The 26,588-nt window shown below is 42.3% G+C and overlaps 1 protein-coding gene across 1 annotated transcript in view; it reads left to right on the top strand.

The window, feature by feature from the left end:
* ireb2 (iron-responsive element binding protein 2) overlaps positions 1-26,588 on the top strand; it is a 77,557-nt gene that overhangs the window by 38,294 nt on the left and 12,675 nt on the right. Inside the window, exons 8-16 of the mRNA XM_072553277.1 lie at positions 954-1,093; positions 1,196-1,367; positions 1,457-1,557; positions 5,326-5,442; positions 7,864-8,023; positions 16,601-16,736; positions 17,236-17,320; positions 17,814-17,970; positions 18,069-18,193. Coding sequence (XP_072409378.1) covers positions 954-1,093; positions 1,196-1,367; positions 1,457-1,557; positions 5,326-5,442; positions 7,864-8,023; positions 16,601-16,736; positions 17,236-17,320; positions 17,814-17,970; positions 18,069-18,193 — 1,193 coding nt within the window. The remainder of the gene's footprint in view (positions 1-953; positions 1,094-1,195; positions 1,368-1,456; positions 1,558-5,325; positions 5,443-7,863; positions 8,024-16,600; positions 16,737-17,235; positions 17,321-17,813; positions 17,971-18,068; positions 18,194-26,588) is intronic.

The raw sequence follows: 26,588 nt of genomic DNA, 5'->3' as shown, positions 1-26,588 counted from the left end.
GTTCAGGGCTGTGTGGGTTAGGTACATTGTTTAGGGGTAAATATAGGGTAATAGTGCAGGGAAATGCCTCTGGGTGAGTTACTCTTCGGAGGGTCGGTGTGGACTTGTTGGGCCGAAGAGTCTGTTTCTACACTGTGGGGATTCAATGAAGATGGTTGCTAGACCTCCACTTTGGTCGATCTTGGAACAGTTTGTATGTTCACAAGTCCAGTACTGCCCTTTTTATGGGTTATCCTGTTTATGGGTTATCCAGATTGTCTGTAATAGCTACCCATTCCTAATTGCTGTGTGAGGACGATGTGAAGATTTAATCAAATCTCTGTAGTCCCTGTAATATTGTTAGCATGAATTCTGAATTGTTGACCCAGGGACAATGATACAAAGATAAATGTTAGCTTTCACATTCTTTTTTAAAAGTGCCAGGGACATTTAGTTACGGAATATCTGTACTGCACCTTATCATTATATTTTCTTCTGATGCATGAAAGAATCATCAGCTGTTTTACATTAGTTTATGACCAAACCTAATGTTCATGACCACTCAATGAAATTTTTAAAAAAATTGTCACCTATTTGTTCAAAGGTACTTCACTGAGTATTTGATGTCACAATCATTTATACTGATATTAGCAACTTGAGCATCTGAAAAATGCCAGATCTGATATTGCTATGTGGTCAGCTCCAAAATTGCATGATCAATTAAAAAGGTTTGTATGTTATATATAGCAGCATGTAATGTGCTAGCTAATTACAGGGTGGAAAATAACTTCACATCGATGCTTTATGTTGCATGCTGATTGGATCTGGGCTAAGGCGTTAATATGTGCTGAATTTGCACCTACACTGCAGTATTTCTTAAAGCATTCTCCAAAATGCTTGCTGGATTGTTTATAAAGCTGCTCCTTGTCTTTATGCTATAAAAACAAATAAAGTGGCATTTGTTTTCTTTCTAGGGGTTGGTGGGATAGAGAGTGAGGCAGTCATGCTGGGCCAACCAGTCACGCTGACTTTACCTGAGGTAGTTGGATGTAAACTGGTGGGGACCACGGACCCTTTGGCTACTTCAATCGATGTTGTTCTAAGTGTAACAAAGGTAAGAGAATTCCTGGAATTTTTCTTTTGCACATTGTAATGGTAATTAAGCATGAAAGAAGATGATTGATTTTTGTTAATTTCCTTCCCAAACACCCCCTAGCATCTCCGGCAAGCTGGAGTTTCAGGAAAGTTTGTCGAGTTCTTTGGCCCAGGGGTGTCTCAACTATCTGTAGCGGACAGAACAACAATAGCAAATATGTGTCCTGAATATGGTGCAACTGTGAGCTTTTTCCCAGTTGACGAGGTTACGTTAAGGCACTTAAAACAGACAGGTGAGAGGGACTGGAAAATTTATACAATCTTTCAAATGTCACGGGCTTTTTCTTTGCATTTTTAAAACTTTTTTTTTCTTGAACAACAGGTTGTAGTGAAACAAAGCTTGACGCTGTGAAAACCTACTTAAAAGCTGTGAAGCTGTTCAGAAACTATCAGAATCCCTCAGAAGACCCAGAATATTCACAGGTGATTAATTTTGGTAGGAAAACCAAGCAGAGGGAATTTAAATTAAAGGATTTTGTTTTAAAGTTGTCAGTGGGACTGGAACAAAATGATTGATCAGTGCATTGAGTATAGGAGTTAGAATGACATGTTGTGGCTGTACAGGACATTGTTGAGGCCACTTTTGGAATCCTGCATACAAACTGCTCGCCTTTCTTTGAAAAGATGGTGTTAAACTTGAGAGAATGGTTCCTGAATTGGAGGGTTTGAACTATTGGGAGATACTGAATAGGCTTAGGGCTTTCTTCCCGGAGCATCAGAAGATGAACTTAGAGGTTTTAAAGTCCTGAGGGGGTTGGATAGGGTGATGTTAAAAAAAAGTTACAAAACCAGAGAGAAATTGGTAACATGAGCAGTTTAGGGGGAAAAGTATTAAATGCCACAAAAAAAAATCAGAATTCCTATCAAACTCAATGGATTTGATTTGATGTGATTTATTGTCATGTGTACCTAAGTACGGTGAAAAGCTTTGTGAGCAATACAGGCAGATCGTCGGATGAAAAACACTTGGACAAAGCGAGGTCTACTGCACAGAGCATGTGCGAGGCAAGAACAACATTAACATGATCAACATTATTTGCAATTAGAGAGTCCATTCATCAATCTAATATCAGCAGGGAAGAAGCTATTCTTGAACCTGCTGGTGCGTGTGTTCAAGCTTCTGCCTAATGCAAGAGGTTGTAGGAGAGCATTACTGGGGTGGGATATAGTCTTTAATGTATTTAGCAGCCTTTCCACAGCAATAAGAAGTGTAAATTGAGTCCAGAGATGGAAGTTTAGCTTCCAAGGTGGTCAGGGCTGTGCACAAACTTCTGTAGTTTCTTTTGGTCTTGGATAGAACAGTTGTTATACCAAGATAGTTGCACCGGACAGTATGCTTTCTGTTGTGAATCTGTAGAAGTTGGTGAGATTCCTTATGGATATGCCAGATTTCTTGAGCTGCCTGAGGAAGAAGAGGTGTTGTGCCTTTTTGACTGTCACATCTATGTGGGAGGTCCGAATAGGTTGTCGGTTATTGTCACTCGCATGAACTTGACGCTCTCAACCCTCTCGACCTCTGCTCTGTTGATATAGATGGGGATGTGTTCTCCTTTCTGAAGTCAATGATCAGTTCTCTAGCTTTGCTGACATTAAAAGAGAGGTTGTTATCATTGTACCACATTACCAAGCCCTCTCTTCTCCTTTCTGCATTCTGATTTATCGTTGTGTGATATCCGTCCTACCACAGTGGTGTCAGCAAACTTGTAGATGGTGCTCATTTAGAATTTGGCCACACAGTCTTGTGGGTGTTCAAAGAGTACAGTAAGGGGCTGAGAATGCATCCTTGGGGCCTCTAGTGTTGAGTTTGATCGTGGAGGTGGTGCAGTTGTTTATCTTCACTGATTGCGATCAATGGGTCAGGAAGCTGAGGATCCAGTTCAGAGAGCAGACTGAGACATAGGTCTCAGAATTTTGAGATCAGTTTGGAGGGGATAGTGGTGTTGACCCCTGCCGCCTCTGGCAAGGCCTAAACAACGTAACGGGTTACAAAATGAAGCAAAGCAACATAGCAGACAAAGACATATTCCTCCCTGATGCATTCAGTAAAGCAGAATGATAGCGCAATAGAAGCAGGCACAATGTTTCACCTGGTTGTGGGGACTGGAACAAGGGACATAGTCTGAATAACGAGTGGACCATTTAGGACTGAGATGAGGAGGAATTTCTTCATGGAGCAGGTGAACCTTAGGAAGTCTTTGCCCAGTAACTGTAGCGACTCAAGTCATTGAGTATATTCAAAACAGAGATTGATAGACATTAAAGGTATCAATAAAGTTTTAAAATGTGGATGTAGGTTTGCTCACTGAGCTAGAAGGTTCATTTTCAGACATTTCGTCACCATACGAGGTAACATCTTCAGTGAGCCTCCGAATGAAGCACTGGTGCTATAGCCCGCTTTCTGTTTATATGTTCGAGTTTCCTTGGGTTCAAAAAACAGGAAATCATGTCACCACAGGAAATAATGTCACCAATTCACAGAAACTCAAACCTATAAATAGAAAGCAGGCTACAGCACCAGTGTTTCATTCAGAGGTTCACTGAAGATGTTACCTAGTATGGTGATAAAACATCTGAAAATGAACTTTCCAGCTCAGCGAGCAAACCTACATCCAGAACATCAACCTGAGCTACAAGTCTTCTCAAAACTTGCTAATTTTAAAAATGTATTTATTCATGAGATGTCACTGGCAAGGCTATTAACTATTACATGTCCCTAATTGACTTTGAAGAATCATAGAATCCCATACAGTGTGGAAACAGACCATTTGGCCCAAAGTCCATAGTGACCCTCCGAAGAGTAACTAATCCAGACCTGTTCCCCTCCTCTATTACTCTACATTTACCCCTAACTAATGTACCTAACCTATAGATTGCTAAACACTATGGGCAATTTTAGCATGGCCAATTCACCTAACCAGCACTACTTTGGATTGTGGGAAGAAACTAGAGCACCCAGCGGAAACCCACGCAGACACCGGGAGAATGTGCAGCCTCCACAGACAGTTGCCCGAGGCTGGAATCGAACCCGGGTTACTGGCGCTGAGAGGCAGCAGTGTTAACCACTGAGCCACTCCCAATGTGCCACCCTGAAGTCCTGGTCTGGTGCCTCCTTACCACCAGTTTAAATGCTATAATTGTACCAGCCTCCACTGCCACCAACAGCAGCTCATTTCATACATGCACCACCCTCTGCGTGAAATAGTTGCCTCTTAGGTCCCTTTTACATCTTTGCCCTCTCAGCTTAAACCTATGCCCTCTAGAATTGTACTTCCCTACCAGTGAAAAGACCTTGACTATCCACCCTATCCATACCCCTCGTGGTTTCATAAATCTCTATAAGGTCATCCCTCAGCCTCTGATGCTCCGAGGAAAACAGCCCCAGCCTATTCAGCCTCTCCCTATAGCTCAAATCCTCCAACTCTGGCAACATCCCTGTAAATATTTCTGAATCCTTCCAAGTTTCACAACATCTTTCCTATAGCAGGGAGACCAAAATTGAACACAGTATTCCATAAGTGGCCTAACCAATGTCGTGAACAGCCTCAACATGACCTCCCAACTCTTAAACTCAGTGCACTGACCAAGAAAAGCAAGCATACTAAGTGCCGCCTTCACTATCCTGTCTACCTGTGACTCCACTTTCAAGGAATAATGAACTTGCACTTAAACGTCTTTTTGTTGGGCACACCCATAAGCAGCCCATAACATATAGGTAAACCCACAGTGCTAGAGGGTTTTCAGGATTTTGATGTGGGGATGGTGTAGAAGATCACCCACGAGCTAGAGAGGCCATTTGACTGTCTCCCAGTTCTAATTCATATGTTCCTGTGTCCCAAACTTTTCATTTTACTCGCCCCCTACTGTTTATTTTTGTGTTGCTGATCAGGGCAGCTTGGAGTCAGATATTTTGTGTCAGAATTGGGGTTTGCTCTGAATATATTGGTTTCCATTGAGCATTGTGGAACAAGGCTTTAATGTAAAGGGTGTATCTCACAGCTCTGATAACTGTCTGAAGTGTAAAACAACAACAACAGTCAGCTGTGAAATATCAAACTGTATGCAGATCTCTGTTGGAGATTTTGGAAGTATGAAGCAATTGCACAAAATGTGATTCTGCCTGCTTTGTCTGTTGACGTTTGTTGTTTTAAGGCTGGCCAGTGTACACTGACATCTTCTGTATCCATTCCTCAGGTTATTGAATTGAATCTGTCAGGTATTGTTCCATATGTGAGCGGTCCAAAACGGCCACAGGACAGAGTTATGGTAAATGAAATGAAGAAAGATTTTCAGAACAGCCTGAATGAAAAGGTGTGTATGCCTGTAATTATTAAAGATCTGCCAAACTGCTGTGTTTTAATTCTTGACGCGAATCTTGTGAAAGGTCACAAAGTAATTTATTTCATTACTTTGTGAAAATAAAGGTGGCATAAGAAAGTTTATAATGCAGTAAATGTTCTCAGAACCAATACAAAATTTGTGTCATGCAGGGAAAAAGGAAGTTTGCAGTCCACACCATAGCGAAGCTGTATGTTAAAAATAGACTCCTGTTGTAAACTTGTTCAGCACAAATGGCTGTTTATCCATTGAGTCACTCACCTAGGACCCGCATTATCACAGACCTGTTTTAGTCCTTCTCACAGAGTGGGGAGGAATACAGATATGTTCTGCCAGTGAAGAGTGTAAGTTGCACTCTGGAACTGGGTGTTCCAGACATGGGACCTGCTAACGTAACCTAATTTAACGAGAAAGTTGAAAATTTGATTTAGTCCTTTCAATACTGAATGGTCTTTGGCACTTTAACCTTTTGTTAGCTGCCATAAATTTGTTGAAATTTAATAAGACACTAAGTTGACCTCAGCTGGAGAATTGTGTCCAGGAGTTCTGGTGCCGCACTTCAGGAAAATTAGGAAGGTATTGCAAAGAAGTGTTCAAGGGGTGAGGAATTTTAGTTCTGGAGATAGATTGGAGAAGCTGGGACTGTATTCCATTTAAGAGAGAAGGGAGAGAGAAGGGTGAGAGGAGATCTGATTGAAGTTTCGAAAATGCTAAGGGGTTGGGACAGAATAAATATGGAGAAAATGTTCCTGTTCTTGAAAAGATTGAGGACAATAAGGCACTGACTCAATGTAATTAGTAAAAGAACCAAAAGTGATTTGAGGAAAAAGTTGTTAACGCAGCAAGCAATTAGGATCTGGAAGGTGCTTCTCAACTGGGATGGGCAGGTTCAAGCGTAACGAGCAGGAGGCTGAAAGAACACAGCAAGCCAGGCAGCATTAGGAAGTGGAGAAGGCAACATTTCAGGTGTAGGTTCAAGTGCAGCATTCAAAAGGAAATTCGATGTTTATTTAAATGGGAACAATATGGTGAGTTACTAGGCGAACACCAGGGAATTGCACTCTGTGATGCTTATTCAGAGAGACATGATGGATGTAATAGCCACCTCACCCCCCCCCCCGTAACAATTCTGAAAAGATTCCTTTCAAGAGGAGAAATTGTGTTTACGTAAGATTTCTTTGTTTTAAAATTTTTAAAATTCATTTAAACTGATTCACAGCTCCATTCAAACAAGTGGAAAGGATTGAGTACAGAGCTCTAAACAGAGCATTGATATTGCAATATTTCAGGGGGCAAGTTGCTCTGTTAGGTGCTGGTAAATTCAGGTTGAAATCTGAGTTATAGCTTTAACTAAAGCAAAATACCGCAAATGCTGGATGTAGAAAATAAAACCAGAAAGTGCTGAAAAACTCTGTAGATAAGGCAGCATCCATGAAGATAGGAGCACAGTTAATGCTTCAACTCAATGAATTTCCATCAGAACCAGCCCTGTGTGCAACAAAATTGAAACAGTGGCTGTGATGGGAATTTGTTTTGCTCATTGTTGAGGTTAGCCATTAGGAAATACCTGAATGGAAGATTATTCTTTGAGCTTGAACTAAACTTCACTGGAGCAGCATTGGCGGCTAAAGACCGGGTTCAGAGTGGGTTAAGAATTACATTGATGGGTAATATAGTTTGTCTACAACTTCAACCTTCACTCGGAGATCCTCAGAATCCAGTCATTGCCTGGCATCCAGTCTGAATTGAAAATGCAGCCTATCTGGCAATGCCATTCCACAATACTCTCCTAGTTACTGACTTAGTTTTGACAGGCTTCAATTTCAGGTATCCATCTCTGCTGAGTTAGCTGGTCTCTACTTGACTGGCGGGTGGAACACTAAATTACAGTATCTCTGTGATGATCTATCTATTTTTATCTATTTTTGTAGGTCAGGTTAGATGTTTAGCCATGAACCTTTTCCTCTGTTTTCCCACCAATTCCCTTCACCACCCAACCCTATCTGCCTTCCCAAAAAATAAAACTCGCACAACTTAGGCATTTGATTAATAATTGCCATTTGTAATTGAGACCCATGCATAATAGGAAATAAACATTGAATGATAAACTTGTAGAACAATGGAGACAGAGTGAGGAATGGAACTAGTCTTCTATCTCCTAAATGACTCTGTATCTATGATAATACCCACTGGTAACCTATTGACACTCCGTAAGAGGCTTCAAGCATAATTGGAACAACAATATCTAGACATTACCTGATAATAACAACAGTTGTATGGTGCAGTAGATCTTAAACTGCTTAAAGCATATTGTCTGTATCCGATGCAAAAGTATATAATTCTGTGCTATTTGTTTCAGTTTATGTGTAAATGCTTGCTGTATGTTTTATGCAGGTTGGTTTTAAAGGGTTTCAGATTCCTCCAGAAAAACAGAAGGAGGTGGTTGCAATTGAATTTGAAGGGAAGGATTATAAACTGGCCCATGGTTCTGTTGTCATTGCAGCTGTAATAAGCTGTACGAATAATTGTAATCCATCTGTCATGCTGGGAGCAGGTAAGGGTATATACTGCTGTTCAAACTAGTTATTAAACGTTTCCCGTGCATTTATTTCATTTACCAAATTGAATTGTCTCCAATTCAAGAAGAGTGCTGGCGGATTGGAAATAGCTAATTCTTGAAGAAATGAGGGAATCAAACAGCAGCAAGCTATAAGATGACTAGCCCAATTTCGGTCAGAGAAATTATTAGAATCAGTTATTGAGGAGCATATGGCAGGATCTGAATGTCATTAGGCAGAGTCAGCATGATTTTGTGAAAGGCAAATTGTGTTTAAATTAATTTGTTAGAGCTTTTTGAGGAAGTAACCAGCAATGTGGACAAAGGCAAACTAGTAGATGTAGTGTGCTTGGATTTCCAAAAGGCATTCGACAGGGTGCCCATCAAAGAGTACTATACAAACTTAGAGCACATGCTATTGGAATAATATACTAACATGGATAAAGGACTTGTTAGCCAATAACAACATGCAAGAGTACAGCACAGGAACAGGCCCTTGGGCACGCCATGTCTGTATCAACCACGTTGCCATTCTAAACTAATCTAATCTGCCTGAACATGGTTTGTATCCCTTGACTTCCTGCCTTTTCATGTGAGTGCCTGTTGAACATTATTATTGTAACGCTTTCTATCACCTCCCCTGACATGTTCTATGCACCAACTATACTATGCGTAAAAAAAATGCCTCGCTCATCTCCTTTTCCCCTATCATTTTAAACCTATACCCTCTACTATTTATCATTTTTACCCTGGGAAAAAGGCTCCAACTACCTACCGTATCCATGCCTCTCATAATTTAATACACTTCTATCAAGTCCCGCTTTAGCCTCCATTACTCTAGTGAGACAATCCATATTTGTCCAACCTCTCCTTATAGATAATACACTCCAATCTAGATAACATTCTGGTAAACCTCTTCTGCACCCTCTCCAAAGTCACCTCATCCTTTCTGTTGTGTAGCAACGATAGTGATTGTACTGAGGTCAGCCAGTTGGGCTTCATAGAATAAGAGTTCCATGATTGGGGCCCAGTCAAGGATCCCTAGCTGACATAAAAAGTTTGTGTCTGGGATACTGGTAATCTACAGCCTGACTCTGTATGAGGCAGTACTGTACGCTGGGACTGTTCATGTGTAAAGGGTGACTTGTGATAGGATACTGGCCTCTGAAGAGTTATTTGAGTGACCAGCACTGTATACAATATTCCTAATATGGCCCAATTAATGGTTTACATAGCTGCAGTATGACTTGCAAGTGTGCTGTATGCTTACTTCATGACCTTATCCACTTGTGTTGCCATTTTCAGGGAGTTATGGACTTACACCCCAAGATGTCTCTATGTTTCAATGCTCCTAAGGTTCCTGCCAATTAGTGTATACTTTTCTCTTGCATTTGACCTCCCAAGATGCATCACCCTCACTTGTCCGGATTAAACTCCATCTGCATTTCTCCGTCCAGCTTTTCAACTGGTCTGTATCCTCGACAAACTTCCTCACTATCCATAACACCAATTGTTGTCAATCTGCAAACTTAATCAGACCACCTCCATTTTCATCTAAATTGTTTATCTTAAGTTACCAAAAAACAGAGGTCTAATCACTGATCCTTACAGAACACCACTGGCCAAAGCCCTCCAGTCAGAAAAACACCCTTTCACAGCTGCCATTTGTCTTCTATGACCAAGCAAATTTTGTATCCAACTTCCCAACTCACTGTGAATGCCATGTGGCTTAGTCTTCTCTATCAGCCTAGGAGAGGGACATTGTCAAATGCTTCAGTGAAGTCCATGTAGACAACATCTACTGCCCTGGGAGAAAGTGAGGACTGCAGATGCTGGAGATCAGAGCTGAAAAATGTGTTGCTGGAAAAGCGCAGCAGGTCGGGCAGCATCCAAGGAGCAGCAGAATCAGCGTTTCGGGCAGAAGCCCTTCTTCAGGAATCTGCCCTACCTTCATCAATTATGCATTCTGGGTAATCCAAGATGGAGGATAGGGAAAGTGTTTGGCTGTAACAGCTGCTCCTTTTTTGAAGTATTTTACGTGCTGGAGGTGATGTTCACGAATTCCAGGAGCAGCAATTACTGTTTTATATGCTGTTGCATTGTTTTGGAACTTTGGAAAAAAAAGTCAAAACAGCAGTTTTAAAAGGGAGAAGAACAGACAAAGGAAGCACATGGTGAGATCAGTACAGGAGAGAGAGAGAGAGAAAGAAACTGACAGACCAGTGAACCTGCACAGTTACAGCCTTTGCTGTTTGAAAGATATAAAAGAGACCTAAGGGGCAACTGTTTCACGCAGAGGGTGGTACGTGTATGGAATGAGCTGCCAGAGGAATTGGTGGAGGCTGGTACAAATGCAACATTAAAAGAGGCATTTGGATGGGTATGTGATTAGGAAGGGTTTGGAAGGATAAAAGCAAATTACTGCGGATGCTGGAATCTGAAACCAAAAGAGAAAAGGCTGGAAAATCTCAGCAGGTCTGGCAGCATCTGTAAGGAGAGAAAAGAGCTGACGTTTCGAGTCTAACTGACCCTTTGGAGGGATATGGGCCAGGTGCTGGCAGTTGGGACTAGATTGGGTTGGGATATCTGGTCGGCATGGACAGGTTGGACTGAAGGGTCTTTTTCCATGCTGTACATCTATGTCTCTAATTACCTTTATCACTTCCTCAAAAAACTCAATCAGATTTATGAGACAAAGCTTAGGGGGAGGTAAAGTAATGCTGACTATCCCTAATAAATCTATTCTTTTCCAAATGTGAGTAAATTTTGTCCCTAAGCATCTTGTACAATAATTTCCTTACCAATGATTTAAGGCTCACCTACCTATAATTTCCAAGATTATCCATATTACCTTTTTGAACAAAAGAACAACATTCACTATTTATGATTTGGAGATGCTGGTGTTGGACTGGGGTGTACAAAGTTAAAAATCTCACAACACCAGGTTATAGTCCAACAGGTTTAATTGGAAGCACACTAGCTTTCGGAGCGACGCTCCTTCATCAGGTGATAGTGGAGGGCTCAATCGTAACACAGAATTTATAACAAAAATTTACAGTGTGATGTAACTGAAATTATACATTGAAAAATTGCCTGTTAAGCCTTTCATCTGTTAGAATACAGTGATAGTTTCACTTCTTTCATGTGTAAATCACAAAACCTTTTTTTAAAAGTTGCATTCTCGGGTTAGCTGTTAACAATGGTGATAGCTAGACAATATGTTGAAGGTGTTAGCCCCCTGTGTTCTCTGTCTATGACCTGATGTTTAGATTGATTCTAATCTAAAAAGTGAGATAACAGAGTTCTACATGAATGCATGCAGTTTTTGAGCAAAGTGCAATGTAACTCTGCAAGTACAAATTCACCCCACAAAATATATGTGTGCATGTGGGTCTTTGTCTGTGTGTGTGTGTGTGTCTGTCTGGGGTGGGGGTTGAGAGTGTGAGAAAGTGTGTGTGTGTGTATGTGTGTAGTGAGTGCAGAGTGTCTTAAGTCTGTGAGGGGGTGCGTGTGGGAGTGTGTGTGTCTATAAGGGTGTGTGTGGGTGTCTGTGTGTACCTGTGTCCGTGTGTATGTGAGAGTGTATGTGTATGTAGGAATATCCGTGTGTGTGTGTAGTGCAATGGTGATCACCTGTAGTGTGACATGAACCCAAGGTCCCGGTTGAGGCCCTCCCTATGGGGACCGAACTTAACTATGAGCCTTTGCTCGGCCACTTTCCTCTGCTGCCTGTCCCGAGGTCCACCTTGGAGGATGGTCACCTGAAGGGCCGAGGCTGAATGTCCTGGACCACTGAAGTGTTCCCCACATGGGAGGGAGCCCTCCTGTCTGTTGATTGTTGTGCGGTGCCCATTCATCCGTTGTCGTAGCCTTTGCTCAGTTTCCCCAATGTACCATGCTCCAGGCATCCTTGCCTGCAATGTATAAGATAGACAACGTTGGCTGAGTCACATGAGTACCTGCCATGTAAAAGGTGGGAGATGTTCCCACACGTAATAGTGGTATCTATGTCCACAATCTGACGCATCTTGCAGTGTCCACCGTGACAGGGTTGTATGGAGTTGTCCTGAGAGCTGGGCAGTTTGCTATGAACCCGAGAATGCAACTTTTAAAAAAAAGGTTTTGTGATTTACACATGAAAGAAGTGAAACTATCACTGTGCTTCCGATTAAACCTGTTGGACTATAACCTGGTGTTGTGTGATGTTTAACTTCACTATTTCTAGTCTTCTGTGACCTCACCTTTGGTTAAAATGGATACAAAGATTTCTGTCAAGGTACCAGCAATCTCTTGTCTCCCTCTGTTCTTAGGATAGTTTCCATCGGGCCTTGAGGACTTACCTACCTCAATGTCTTTCAAAACATCCAGCACCACCTCCTTAAATATCATCCTTAATATCAAGTTGCCCTAGAATATCAGCATACCCCTCCTTAATCTTACTGTTATCTATTTCCTTTTCCATGGTGAATACTAATGCAACGTACTCATTAAGGATCTATCCACTTCCTCTGGCTCCACACACACACATTCTTTCCCTCGTCCTTGAGTGGACCCACCCTTTCCCAAGCTACCCTCTTGTTCCTAATATATGTGAAAAATGTGTTGGGACTGTTCTTAATCCTACTTGTCAAATACATTTCATGGCTCATTTTAGCCCTCCTAATTCCTTGTTTAATTCCTTTCCAGCTTCCTTTATAATCCTCAAAGGCCTTGTCTGTTTTCAATTTCCTAAACCTTACAAATACTTTTGCTTTTTGACTATACTTTCAATATTTCTTGTCATCCAGCGTTCCCAAATCTTGCCATCCTTATCATCTATCCTCTCAGGAACATGCCAGTCCTGAACTCTGATCAACTGGCCTTTAAGATTTACTTTTAGACAGCCACCTCTTAATGTAATTTCTCTAGTTCCCACCTAAAGCTATCGTACTTAGCCCTCACCCCCTCTATTTAGAACTGTCACCAAAGACCAGTCTTATCCTTATCGATAACTGTCTTAAAGCTTGCTGAATTATGATCACAGTTTCTGAATTGCTCCCCCACTGAAACTTTGATCACCTGGCCAGGCTCATTCCCCAGTACAATGTCTAATATGGTCCCTTCCTGAGTTTTGACTATCTACATGCTGTTTCAAGAAACCCTCTTGAATTCATCTAAGAAATTCTGTCCCATTTAAACCCCAGGTACTGAGAGAGTCCCAGTCAATGTTGGGGATGTTAAAATCACTCTTTGAACAATCTGCTTACATATCTGTTCTTGTATTTCCCATTGACTGCTAGGATGCCTATAGTATCATCCCATCATAGTGAATATAACTTTTTAATTCCAACGTTCTACACATACAGCCTCGCTTGATGAGCCCTCGAGATATTCTCTAAGTCCAGCTACAACATTCTCCTTAATCAGTAATACAACTCGCACACCCTTTTTCACCTCTCTATCACACCTGAAACATCCAAATTCTGGAACGCTGAGTGGCCAGTCCTGCCCTTCTTTCGATAATAGTAACAACATTGTAGTTCCATTGACTAATCCAGACCTTGAGCTCATCTTCCTTACCTGTTATACTCATTGCATTAAAATAAATGCACTTCAGACCGCCAATCCTGCCGTGTTCATTAACCTGGCCCTGTTGTTCTTCCTATTAGACTTGGCTTAAATTATATCTACGTTGCACGTGCTGACCTTCTGCTGTGGTTTCCACCCCACTGCCACACTTAGTTTAAGCTCTCCTGAGTGGCACTAGTAAATCTCCCTGTAAGGAATTTGATGACCCTCCAGTCTCTATGTAACCTGTCTTCATTGTACAGATTCCTCCTGCCCTGGAAAAGATCCCAATGATCCAGTAATTTGAAGCCCTTCCTTCTGCTCCACCTCTTTAACCATGCATTCAACTGCGTTATCTCCTATTTTCTGGCCTCCCTAGCATGCAACACAAGGAGTAATACCAAGTAATCACAATCCTCGAGGACCAATATCCTTGCAGGGAGGTTTGCTGTGTAACTCATAAGTGTTAAATTTGTGTAGCAAGGGGGTTGGGGCCCAGAGCACTAGGTCAATATGTGCACTGATTGAGGTGAAGGTAGAGGTTTTCACGTAATAGACTTACTTGACTTAATATGACTCTAATAAAAGGTTGAAAGTAGAGATAACTGAATGTTTTTTGCTGTTGGCAAGCTGAGAGTGGTGGAGTGCCACAGGGGTCAGAACTTGGACCTTAACTGTTTCCAATCTAAATGAAAACAGTTGGGTGAAAGGGCCAAATGTGTGATCGCTAAATCTGCTGATGACACCAAGATAGGAAAGTAAATTGTTAAGAAGAGGTGGAGAATCTGCAAAGGTGTACAGACAGTTTAAATGAATAGGCAAAGTTCAGATTTTTCCATAGCTGGGGAGGTATCCAGAACATAACTAAGTCTGGGAGTAGAAGGATGAGGGGGAATCTAATTGAAGCTTAATGAATACAGAACAATCTGGGCAGAGTGGATGTTGGGAAGATTAGATTAGATTACTTTTAGATTACTTACAGTGTGGAAACAGGCCCTTCGGCCCAACAAGTCCACACCGCCCCGCCGAAGCGCAACCCACCCATACCCCTACATCTACCCCTTACCTAACACTACGGGCAATTTAGCATGGCCAATTCACCTGACCTGCACATCTTTGGACTGTGGGAGGAAACCGGAGCACCCGGAGGAAACCCACGCAGACACGGGGAGAATGTGCAAACTCCACACAGTCAGTCGCCTGAGGCGAGAATTGAACCCAGGTCCCTGGCGCTGTGAGGCAGCAGTGCTAACCACTGTGCCACCGTGCCGCCCATTGTTTCCATTAGCAGGAGAGACTAGGACCTGAGAGCACAGCCTTAGAATAAAGGGTTTGGAACAGAGTTGAGGAGAAACTTCTTCAGCCAGAGAGTGGTGAATCTGTTGTAATTCATTGCCACAGAATGCTGTGGAGGTTAGTCATTGATTATATGTAATACAGAGATAGATAGTTCTTGATTGTCAAGGTAATCAAAGATTACAAGGAGAATGGGGTTGAGAAATTTATCAGCCATGATTGAATGGCAAAGCAGACTCAATGAACCGAGTGGCCTAATTTCTGCTCCTTTTTCTTATGGTCTTATAGTACGGTGGGATCTGCATGTCCTTGTGCATAAATCCCAAAATCACTCATTATCTTGTCAGTGTCCAGTTGGCGTATTCAATCTTGATAAGCACTTTTGCCTCCGAGTCAGATGTTGCCGGTTGAAGTCTCACTCCAGGGGCTTGAATACGAAATCGAGGCTGGCACTCCTGTGCAGTACTGGGGTATCACAGCATTGTGCTTTGCTTTAGTGAGACTTTAAAGAGAAATGCTGGATAGTGGAAATCTGAAATAAATGCAGGATACATTGATGTTTGGCAGCCTCTGGACAGAGCAACTGAGTTAACCTTTCATCAGACGTTTCAGTAGATGCACCCTTCGTAAATGTTTTCCTGGAGCTCTATAAAGGTTCATTGGGGTGGGAGGGAGAGATCTTCACAGTGCCTCAGTAAATATATATGCCTCAATCAGCATCATTACATCAGGCTTTCTGGTCAATTCATGGAGCCATACAGTCATATAGCATGGAAACAGATCCTTTGGTCCCACCGGTCCATGCTGAACATAATCCCAAACAAAACTAGTCCCATCTGCCTGCTACTGGCATATATCCCTCAATTTTTTGTATTCATGTACTTATCCAAGTGTCTTTTAAATGTTGCAATTGTATCCACATCCACCACTTCCTCAGGAAGTTCATTCCACATGCAAACTCTTTGTAAACAATTTGCCCCCATGTCTTTTTAAAACTGTCTCCAATAACCTTAAAAATGTGCGCTCTCCTCTCGAAATCCCCTATCCCATGGAAGAGACACCTACCATTAGCCCTACCTATACCCCTCATGATTTTATGAACCTCTATAAAGTCACCTCTCAGTCTCTTACATTCCAGCAGAAAAGTTGCAGCCTATCCAGCCCTTTTTTTTTAATAACTCAAACCTTCCATTCTGGCAACATCCTGATAAATCTCTTCTGAAATCTCTCCAGCTTAATAATATCCTTTCCATAACAGAATGAGCAGACTGGGCACAGTACTCCAGGTTTGCTGTTTATTGGAGCTTGCTGTGCACAAACTGACCGTCATGGATGAACATATGAATTTGGAAGAGAAATTGATCATGCGGCCCTTCAAGCCCGAGATCATAGCTGATTTGTTTGTATTTTAAATTCTATGTTGTCATGCCTCCATAACCTTTGATTTCCTTTGCTGACAATGTATCCACCTCTCGCAAAAAATTACTCAGTGACCCTGACTCCCACCTTCTGAGTCAAGCTTCCTACTTTACAGCAGTGATTGCCTCAAGAAGTATTTGTTAGATTCAAAAATCTCTGAGGTATCATGTGGATGAAAAAGATGTTATATAAATGCAATTTTTAAAAAAACTTGTAATTGACAGTCCTCACTCTGGTTACATTATAAGCATAGAAATTAGGTCCCCTCTTCCTAAAATGCAAACTGATTCAAAGTTTGATTGTTTCCACCAGGTTTACTAGCTAAAAAGGCCATTGAGGCAGGCCTGTCTGTTAAACCTTACATCAAGACCAGCCTGTCTCCCGGAAGTGGGATGGTGACATATTACTTGAATGCCAGTGGTGTACTGCCTTACCTGCACAGTCTTGGGTAGGTGCTTTCAAATGCTCAAGGCTAATGAAATAAAGGTGGTTCTGAATGAATTTCCTGTGTTAAAGTGAGGAGAAGCTAACTATTTGTGTTATTCATGGCAGTTCGAGTTCACTCTCTCAATGTGTACTTGGGTCCACTGTAACTTTTATAACTTCAAGCATGCATTTCATTGCTCTAAGAGAGAGACATGATAGTGTTTATAAACGCCACAAGTACTGAACACTACATTTGAATCAAGTTCATGCAGGGAGAACAGAATGATTAAGCTGCAGCTAACCTGTACATAACACATCTGTGGAAATGCAATACACATTTCATTTGTTGAAAAACTTGCACTAGGCATTGATATAGTACTGGCAACTTATATGTATAAACCATCCCAATGACAAAACAGTTATGCACTAATTGGGATGGATGATCACTGACGCTTCTGCAATGGTAATTGTAATGTGTGTTTTCAAAGGATAAGCAACATTTGTCTATTATTTTGAAATAGGTTTGAAGTTATCGGCTACGGCTGTGCTACCTGCGTTGGGAATACTGCTCCCTTGCCAGAGTCAGTTGTTGCTGGTATCCAAAAGGTAAAATCTGATGTTTGCTTAGTTTAAATGTTATTGCCCCAAGGGGAATAGCCTTTACAATAGTGGATGATATTCATCTACTGAGATCAGGTTTCCAAATGCCACTTTAGACCTCCTTAATGATTTAATTGTACATGGAGAAAATGTGCGATATTATTAGTAACATTGGGAAATGTTTGTGAACTGGCATTGGGGAGCTAGTTCCCAAGAATTTTCAGCACTTTTAAAAGTTTAATTATTCTAGTTCCATTGAGTCTCTGAAGGTGCAAGTACATCATCACTGTTACAGTTACTGCATCTGAATCGCATGCTACTTAAAATCTGAAACTCTCTCGGAAGCTGCTCACTTCTAAAGTTTAAGTTTAGAAGTTTTCCTTTTTATTGTTTTCTGCTCTGTTCATGTGTTTGTATTCAAGAAGGTAGAAAGTTTGTTCAGTTACTGACAGAGTTTCTCTCTCCCTCCCTTTTCTTGCTCCCTTTCTGTGTGGTACAGGGTGACCTTGTGGCATGTGGAGTTCTTTCTGGAAATAAGAATTTTGAGGGCCGTCTCTGTGACTGTGTTCGAGCCAACTACCTCGCCTGTCCTCCATTAGTTGTAGCATATGCCATTGCTGGCACAGTTAACATTGACTTTGAAAAGGAACCTTTAGGTGAGTGTTTGATCAACTGGTGGATCTTTGCCCATTAAGTTCTTTGTCTTTAGTTAATTTGAATAAAATAAGCTTAATACTTTGCTGTTACTTTCAAGGTGTAAACTTTGAAGGGAAGGCAATCTACCTTCGTGATATTTGGCCCAGCAGGGAAGAGATCCATCAGGTCGAGGAACAAGAAGTGATCCCGTCCATGTTTCGAGAACTGAGAGTAAAAGTAGAGGTTGGTCAAATCATGGCTGAACTATTTGGGTCAGGTGAAAATCCAAGAGACCCTGATTACATAGTAATGTCTGTCATTCGGCTGCTTGAGCTTCTTCATTTGATAAATTTCTGGCTGATCTGATTGTGAGCCAAATCTAAGTACACACCTCTCATTTTTGATCCTTGCATAAGTGGAAGCAGACCCCTCATGATTTTTACTGCCTCCATCAAGTCTCCTCTCAAAGGATGAAGGTTTGGATGGTGAAGAATTTGTTAAATGCTTTCAAGAAAATTTTCTTTATCAATATATAAATGTTAATACTAGAGTCATCGAGATGTACAGCATGGAAACAGACCCTTTGCTCCAACCTGTCCATGCCGACCAGATATCCCAACCCAATCTAGTCCCACCTGCCAGCACCTGGCCCATATCCCTCCAAACACTTCTTAAACATATACCCATCCAAATGCCTCTTAAATGTTGCAATTGTACCAGCCTCCACCACATCCTCTGGCAGCTTATTCCAGATGTGTACCACCCTCTGCGGGAAAAAGTTGCCCCTTAGGTCTCTTTTATATCTTTCCCCCCTCTCCCTAAACCTATACCCTCTAGTTCTGGACTCCCCGACCCCAGGGAAAAGACTTTGTCTACTTATCCTATCCATGCTCCTCATAGTTTTGTAAACCTCTATAAGGTCACCCCTCAGCCTCCGACGCTCCAGGGAAAACAGCCCCAGCCTGTTCAGCCTCTCCCTGTAGCTCAGCTCCTTCAACCCTGGCAACCTCCTTGTGAATCTTTTCTGAACCCTTTCAAGTTTCACAACATCTTTCCAATAGGAAGGAGACCAGAATTGCACGCAATATTCCAACAGTGGACGAACCAATGTCCTGTACAGCCGCAACATGACCTCCCAACTCCTGTACTCAATACTCTGACCAATAAAGGAAAGCATACCAAATGCCGCCTTCACTATCCAGTCTACCTGCGACTCCACTTTCAAAGAGCTATGAACCTGCACTCCAAGGTCTCTTTGTTCATCAACACTCCCTAGGACCTTACCATTAAGTGTATAAGTCCTGCTAACCAACAGGAGGAACTTCGCAGGAGGCTCCCAAGCACTGAGGATGTCACCTAGACAGGGGACGAAACGTCTGCAACACAAATTCCCAGCTCGGCGAACAGAACCACAACAACGAGCACCCAAGCTACATACCTTTTCACAAACTTTGAACACCTATGGGCGAGAGACGCTAAGACAAGCCAGGAAATGGGAATCCTGTGCCAACCGCCTAAGTGCCACATATGAACAACTCTGGTTCTTGCACGAATGCTGAAAGAATCGAATCCTTCCACCATGTGTCAGATACAGACCACCAGTCAACAACCCACAAGCCAGAGACAAAGCCAGACAGAACAGATTCAGGATGATCCAGGTAATGATTACAGACGCTCACAACAGACTTCACAAATAGAGACAAGAAATTGCGAGCCAAAAATTGTTAATTTCAAAAACCGCCAATCAGGAATGGACACGGACCATAGAACAGGCCGTCACCATAGGACAGGACAGAACAGGACCACACATCGCAAAAAAAACGGCACTAAAAGAAAAAAATGGCCAAACTAACACACAACAGAGAGGACACCACAACACACGCCTGGGTTAAAAACCTCTCTCACAGACACGGAAAGAACCATACTGGCCAAGGGACTCAACTACAACCACAGGGATGCCAAGACATCAGACTTCCTAGCAGCACTAAAATGTACACTCAGGAACAATGGACTGACAGAAGAGACACAACAAACAGTGAGACAAAGTATCGTACCTCTGATAACAAGGAAAAGACAAACACATAACCTCAACGCCAAGGAGAGGGAAGCACTAAAATCGCTAAGAAACGATAAGAACATTATCATACTACCAGCAGACAAAGGCAGAATGACAGTCATCCTGGACCAAGCAGACTACATCCAAAAAGTGCAACAACTACTTGCAGATACCAACACCTACCAAAAGAGGGAGTTTGACCCCACCCCACAGCTCACCAATAGGATAAACGACACAGAGGAACCTACAAAAAAAACGGACAGATAACCAGGTTTGACCTACAAAGAATGAAACCTGAAAGCAACAACACCCCCAGATTCTATGGACTACCTAAAGTGCACAAACCAGACATCCCACTCAGACCCATAGTATCACTACCAGGGACACCATCTCACAAACTGGCTAAAGAACTACAGCAGAAACTGAAACACCTGATCAGCGGATCCAGACAATCTATACAATCGACACAGGAATTCTTGGACATCATCAGAAATATACACAAAAATAAGGAAGAAACCATGATCTCATTCGATTTAACGGCACTGTTCACCTCTATCGACAAAACCTTGGCCAGAGAAACAATAGCCAACCTGCTGGACAGACATAACAGACAACAAGACGTTGAACCTATCAACAAAGACAGCATACTCAAACTACTGGACCTGTGCCTCACAACACACTGCACATTCAACAACCAAATATATGAACAAATCAATGGCACACCCATGGGCTCACCCATCTCTGGACTAATAGCAGAAGCGGTAATGCAAAGATTAGAACAAACAGTCTTACCGCAAATTCAACCCAAACTCTGGGTCAGATATGTGGATGACACCTTTGTAATAATTAAAAACGCAGTAATAGAGAACACACACCGGATCATCAACGCCACACTCACAGGAATCCAATTCACTAGAGAGCAAGAAAAGGACAACCAACTCCCATTCCTAGAGGTGATGGCACAGAGAACACCGAACGGAGAATTCACCACAAAGGTTTACAGGAAAGCCACACACACAGACCAAGTCCTAAACTACGAAAGCAACCACCCCAACGTACACAAATGGAGTTGCATTAAGACACTATTCAAAAGGGCCACAACACACTGCAGTACACCAGAACTACAAAAAGAGGAAGAGGAACACCTATACAATGTATTTGCCAAAAACGGATACCCGCACAGTTTCATCAACAGATGCCTAAGGGAAAGACAATGGAACGAGGACATGCCGCAACCCAAAGGACTAGCCACACTACCATACATCAGGAGCATTTCTGAACTGACAGCCAGACTACTGCGACCACTAGGACTCATAACAGCACACAAACCAACAGCCACGCTCAGACAACAACTCACCAGAACGAAGGACCCGATACCTAGCATGAGCAAAACCAATGCAAGGACTGCACAAAACACTACATCGGACAAACAGGAAGACAGCTAATGATCCGCATCCATGAACACCAACTAACCACGAAACGACATGACCAGCTATCCTTAGTAGCCACACACTCAGATGACAAGCAACATGAGTTCGACTGGGACGACACTACCATTATAGGGCAAGCCAAACAGAGAACAGCCAGGGAATTCCTAGAGGCATGGCATTCATCCACAGATTCAAGCAATAAACACATCGATCTGGATTCAATATACTGGCCACTGCGGCTTCAGCTGGAGCTGACAACCGGAAGCGGCAGATACAAATCGCTATAAATGCCTGAGGAAACATCCACAGAAGTGCTTCACAGGAGGCTCCCAAGCACTGAGGATGTCACCGAGACAGGGGACGAAACGCCTGCAACACAAATTCCCAGCTCGGCGAACAGACTCTCAACAACGAGCAACTGAGCTACAAATCTTTTCACAAACTTTGAAGTCCTGCTAAGATTTGCTTTCCCAAAATGCAGCACCTTGCATTTATCTGAATTAAACTACATTTGCCACCTCTCAGTCCGTTGGCCCATCTGGTCCAGATCCTGTTGTAACCCTCTTCGCTGTCCGCTACACCTCCAATTTTAGTGTCATCTGCAAACTTATTAACTGTACCTCTTGTGCTCGCATCCAAATCATTTATGTAAATGACAAAAAGTAGTGGGCCCAGCACCGATCCTTGTGGCACTCCACTGGTCACAGGCCTCCAGTCTGAAAAACAACCCTCCACCCCCACCCTCTGTCTTCTACCTTTGAGCCAGTTCTGTATCCAAATGGCTAGTTCTCCCTGTATTCCATGAGATCTAACCTTGCGAATCAGTCTCCCATGGGGAACCTTGTCGAACCCCTTACTGAAGTCCATATAGGTCACATCTACTGCTCTGCCCTCATCAATCTTCTTTGTTACTTCATCAAAAAACTCAATCAAGTTTGTGAGGCGTGATTTCCCACGCACAAAGCCATGTTGACAATCCCGAATCAGTCCTTGCCTTTCCAAATACCTGTACATCCTGTCCCTGAGGATTCCCTCCAACAACTTGCCCACCACCGAGGTCAGGCTGACCGGTTTATATTTCCCTGGCTTGTCCTTACCACCCTTCTTAAACAGTTTGCCAACCTCCAGTCTTCCGGCACCTCACCTGTGACTATTGATGATACACATATCTCAGCAAGAGGCCCAGCAATCAGTTCTCTAGCTTCCCACAGAGTTCTCGGGTACACCTGATCAGGTCCTGGGGATTTATCCGCCTTTAACCATTTCAAGACATCCAGCACTTCCTCCTCTGTAATCTGGACATTTTGCAAGATGTCACCATCTATTTCCCTACAGTCTATATCTTCCATATCCTTTTCCACAGTAAATACTGATGCAAAATATTCATTTAGTATCTCCCCCATTTTCTGTGGCTCCACACAAAGGCTGCCTTGCTGATCTTTGAGGGGCCCTATTCTCTCCCTAGTTACCCTTTTGTCCTTAATATATTTGTAAAAATCCTTTGGATTCTCCTTAATTCTATTTGTCAAAGCTATTGCATGTTTTGCCAGTTTTGCCCTCCTGATTTCCCTCTTAAGTATACTCCTACTTTCTGTATACTCTTCTAAGGATTCACTCGATCTATCCTGTCTATACCTGACATATGCTTCCTTCTTTTTCTTAAACAAGCCCTCAATTTCGTTAGTCATCCAGCATTCCCTGTACCTATCAGCCTTCCCTTTCACCCTGACAGGAATATACTTTCTCTGGATTCTTGCTATCTCATTTCTGAAGGGTTCCCATTTTCCAGCCGTCCCTTTACCTGCGAACATCTGCCTCCAATCAGCTTTTGAAAGTTCTTGCCTAATAACGTCAAAATTGGCCTTTCTCCAATTTAGAACTTTAACTTTTAGATCTGGTCTATCCTTTTCCATCACTATTTTAAAACGAATAGAATTATGGTCGCTGGCCCCAAAGTACTCCCCCACTGACACCTCCGTCACCTGCCCTGCCTTATTTCCCAAGAGTAGGTCAAGTTTTGCACCTTCTCTCGTGGGTACATCCACATACTGAATCAGAAAATTGTCTTGTACACACTTAACAAATTCCTCTCCATCTAAACCTTTAACACTATGGCAGTCCCAGTCGATGTTTGGAAAGTTAAAATCCCCTACCATAACTACCCTATTATTGTTATAGATAGCTAAGATCTCCTTTACAAGTTTGTTTCTCAATTTCCCTCTGACTATTGGGGGATCTATCATACAATCCCAATAATGTGATCATCCCTTTCTTATTCTCAGTTCCACCCAAATAACTTCCCTGCATGTATTTCCGGGAATATCCTCCCTCAGCACAGCTGTAATGCTATCCCTTATCAAAAATGCCACTCCCCCTCTTCTCTCGCCTCCCTTTCTATCCTTCCTGTAGCATTTGTATCCTGGAACATTAATCTGCCAGTCCTGCCCATCCCTGAGCCATGTTTCCGTAATTGTTATGATATCCCAGTCCCATGTTCCTATCCATGTCCTGAGTTCATTAGGCCCGTTGCATTGAAATAAATGCAGTTTAATTTATTAGTCCTACCTTGTCCCTGACTGTTTGACTCACTTCTGTTCTCAGCTATAACCGTCTCAGATCAATCTCTTTCCTCACTATCTCCCTGGGTCCCACTCCCACATTCCCCCCCCCACCTTACTAGTTTAAATCCTCCCAAGCAGTTCTAGCAAATTTCCCTGCCAGTATATTAGTCCCCTTCCAATTTAGGTGCAATCTGTCCTTCTTGTACGGGTCACTTCTACCCCAAAAGAGATTCCAATGATCCGAAGATATGAATCCTTCTCCCATACACCAGCTCCTCCGCCATGGATTCATCTGTTCTATCCTCCTTTCCTGCCCTCACTAGCTCGTAGCACTGGGAGTAATCCAAATATTACTACCCTTGAGGAGCTCCTTTTTAAATTTCTGCCTAACTCTCTGTAATCTCCCTTCAGAATCTAAACCTTTTCCCTTCCATTGTCATTGGTTCCAATGTGGACAATGACCTTCTGTTGGCCCCTCTCCCCCGTGAGAACATTCTGCACCGTCTCAGACATCCTTGATCCTGGCACCAGGGAAACAACACACCATTCTGCTTTTTCTCTGCTGGCCACAGAAACGTCTGTCTGTACCTAGGACTACAGAATCCCCTAACACAATTGATCTCTTGGAAGCTGACGTACCCTTCGTTGCATTAGAGCCACACTCAATACCAGAAACTTGGCTGTTTGTGCTACGTTCCCCTGAGAATCCATCACCCCCTACATTTTCCAAAACCGCATACCTGTTTGAAATGGGTATATCCACAAAAGACTCCTGCACTAGCTGCCGACCTCTCTTACCGTTCCTGGAGTTAACCCATCTATGTGACTCTATCTGAGACTTGCCCTCCTTCCTATAACTGCCATCCATCACATACTGTTGCTGTTGCAAATTCCTTATCGCTTCTATCTGTCTGTCCAACCGATCCACTCGATCTGATAAGATTCGCATCCAGTAGCATTTATGGCAGTTATAATTCGCAGTAACCCTTAAACTCTCTTTAAACTCCCACATCTGACAAGAAGTACATATCACTGCAAAGGCCATTTTTGCTCCTTCACAATCTACAGACCCAGAAAAATAACACCGTCTTATTTCTCTACAAACACTGCCACAGGTTAAATTAATAGCTATGGCTTATATTTTCAGTTTAATCAAGAGACTTATCTCCAAAAACATATAACCAAGAAAGAATCCACTATACTCACTACTGCAGCATTTCTCTAGGACAGACTTAGAATAACAATTAACTTATCTGTTTCTGAGCTGTGACCTCCCCCAAACAGGTTCCTCCAAGATTAGTTGTGAATTTTCCCAGATGCACTCCGATGTCCAGCGATACATGAATTCAAACAGCAAAGGCGGTACCTGTGCAGGTTCTCTCTCTCTCTCTCTCTCTCTCTCTCTCTCTCTCTCTCTCTCTCTCTCTCTCTCTCTCTCTCCTGCACTGTCCTCACCATGTGCTTCCTTTGTCTGCTCTTCTCCCTTTTAAACTGCTGTTGTTTTGACTTTTTTTTCCAAAGTTCCAAAACAATGCAACAGTATATAAAACAGTAATTGCTGCTCCTGGAATTTGAGGAAATCACCTCCAACACCTAAAATACCTCAAAAAAAGGAGCAGCTCTTACAGCCAGAAATTTTTCCTCTCCTCCATCTTGGATTACCCAGAATAGAGAAGGAGCAAAACTTGACCTCTTAGGTAGTAAGACAGGGCAAGTGACTAAAGTGATAGTAGGAGACCACTTTGGGTCTAGTAATCATAATTCTATTTGTTTTAAAATAGTTATGGAAAAAGATGAGCCTTTCATAAAAATTAAAGGTTTTAATTGAAGTAAAGCAAATTTTAATCGTATGAAATAACTTTGAAAAATTGTTTGGAGTGGACTGGTCATAGGTAAAGGGACATCTGATAAATGGGAGCTTTTCAAAAGTGTGATAAGAGTTTAGAGTCATTACGTAGGAGCAAAGTACTACAGGTGCTGGCATCTGTATTGTAAACAAAAAGTGCTGGAAATCAGAAGATCAGGTAGTGTATGTGGAGAGAGAGCTAATGTTTTGAGTCTACATGGCTCTTCATCAGAGCTGGCTTGAGATTGGTGCTAAGCTCACTTTTGTGTGGTGAGTAAGTTTGTGGATGATACCAAAATTGGTAGCATAGTGGACAGTGAAGAAGGTTATCTAAGATTGAGGTGGTGTTGATCAGTTGGGTCAATTGGCTGAAGAGTGGCAGATGGAATTTAGAACATAGAACAGTACAGCACAGGAACAGGCCCTTTGGCCTACTGTGTTGTGCCAAACATCATGCCAAATTAAACTAATCCTTTCTCCCTGCCCATATCCCTCTCTTTCTTGTTTATTCATATGCTTATTTAAAAGCCCCTATCGTACCTGCCACTAATATTACTCCTGGCAATGCATTCCAGACTCCATCCAGTCTCTATAAAAGAAAACTTGCCTCTCACATCTCCTTTGAACTTTCCCCCATTACCTGAAACGCATGCCCTCTTGTCGTAGACATTTCCACTCCTGGAAAAAGATTCTGACTGTTAACCTTATCTATGCCTCTTATTATTTTATAAACTTCTATCAGGAC

This window comes from Chiloscyllium punctatum, chromosome 33 (genome assembly GCF_047496795.1).
Source record: "Chiloscyllium punctatum isolate Juve2018m chromosome 33, sChiPun1.3, whole genome shotgun sequence".
Taxonomy (NCBI): Eukaryota; Metazoa; Chordata; class Chondrichthyes; order Orectolobiformes; family Hemiscylliidae; genus Chiloscyllium; species Chiloscyllium punctatum.
This window is presented reverse-complemented; position numbering and strand designations above follow the sequence as displayed.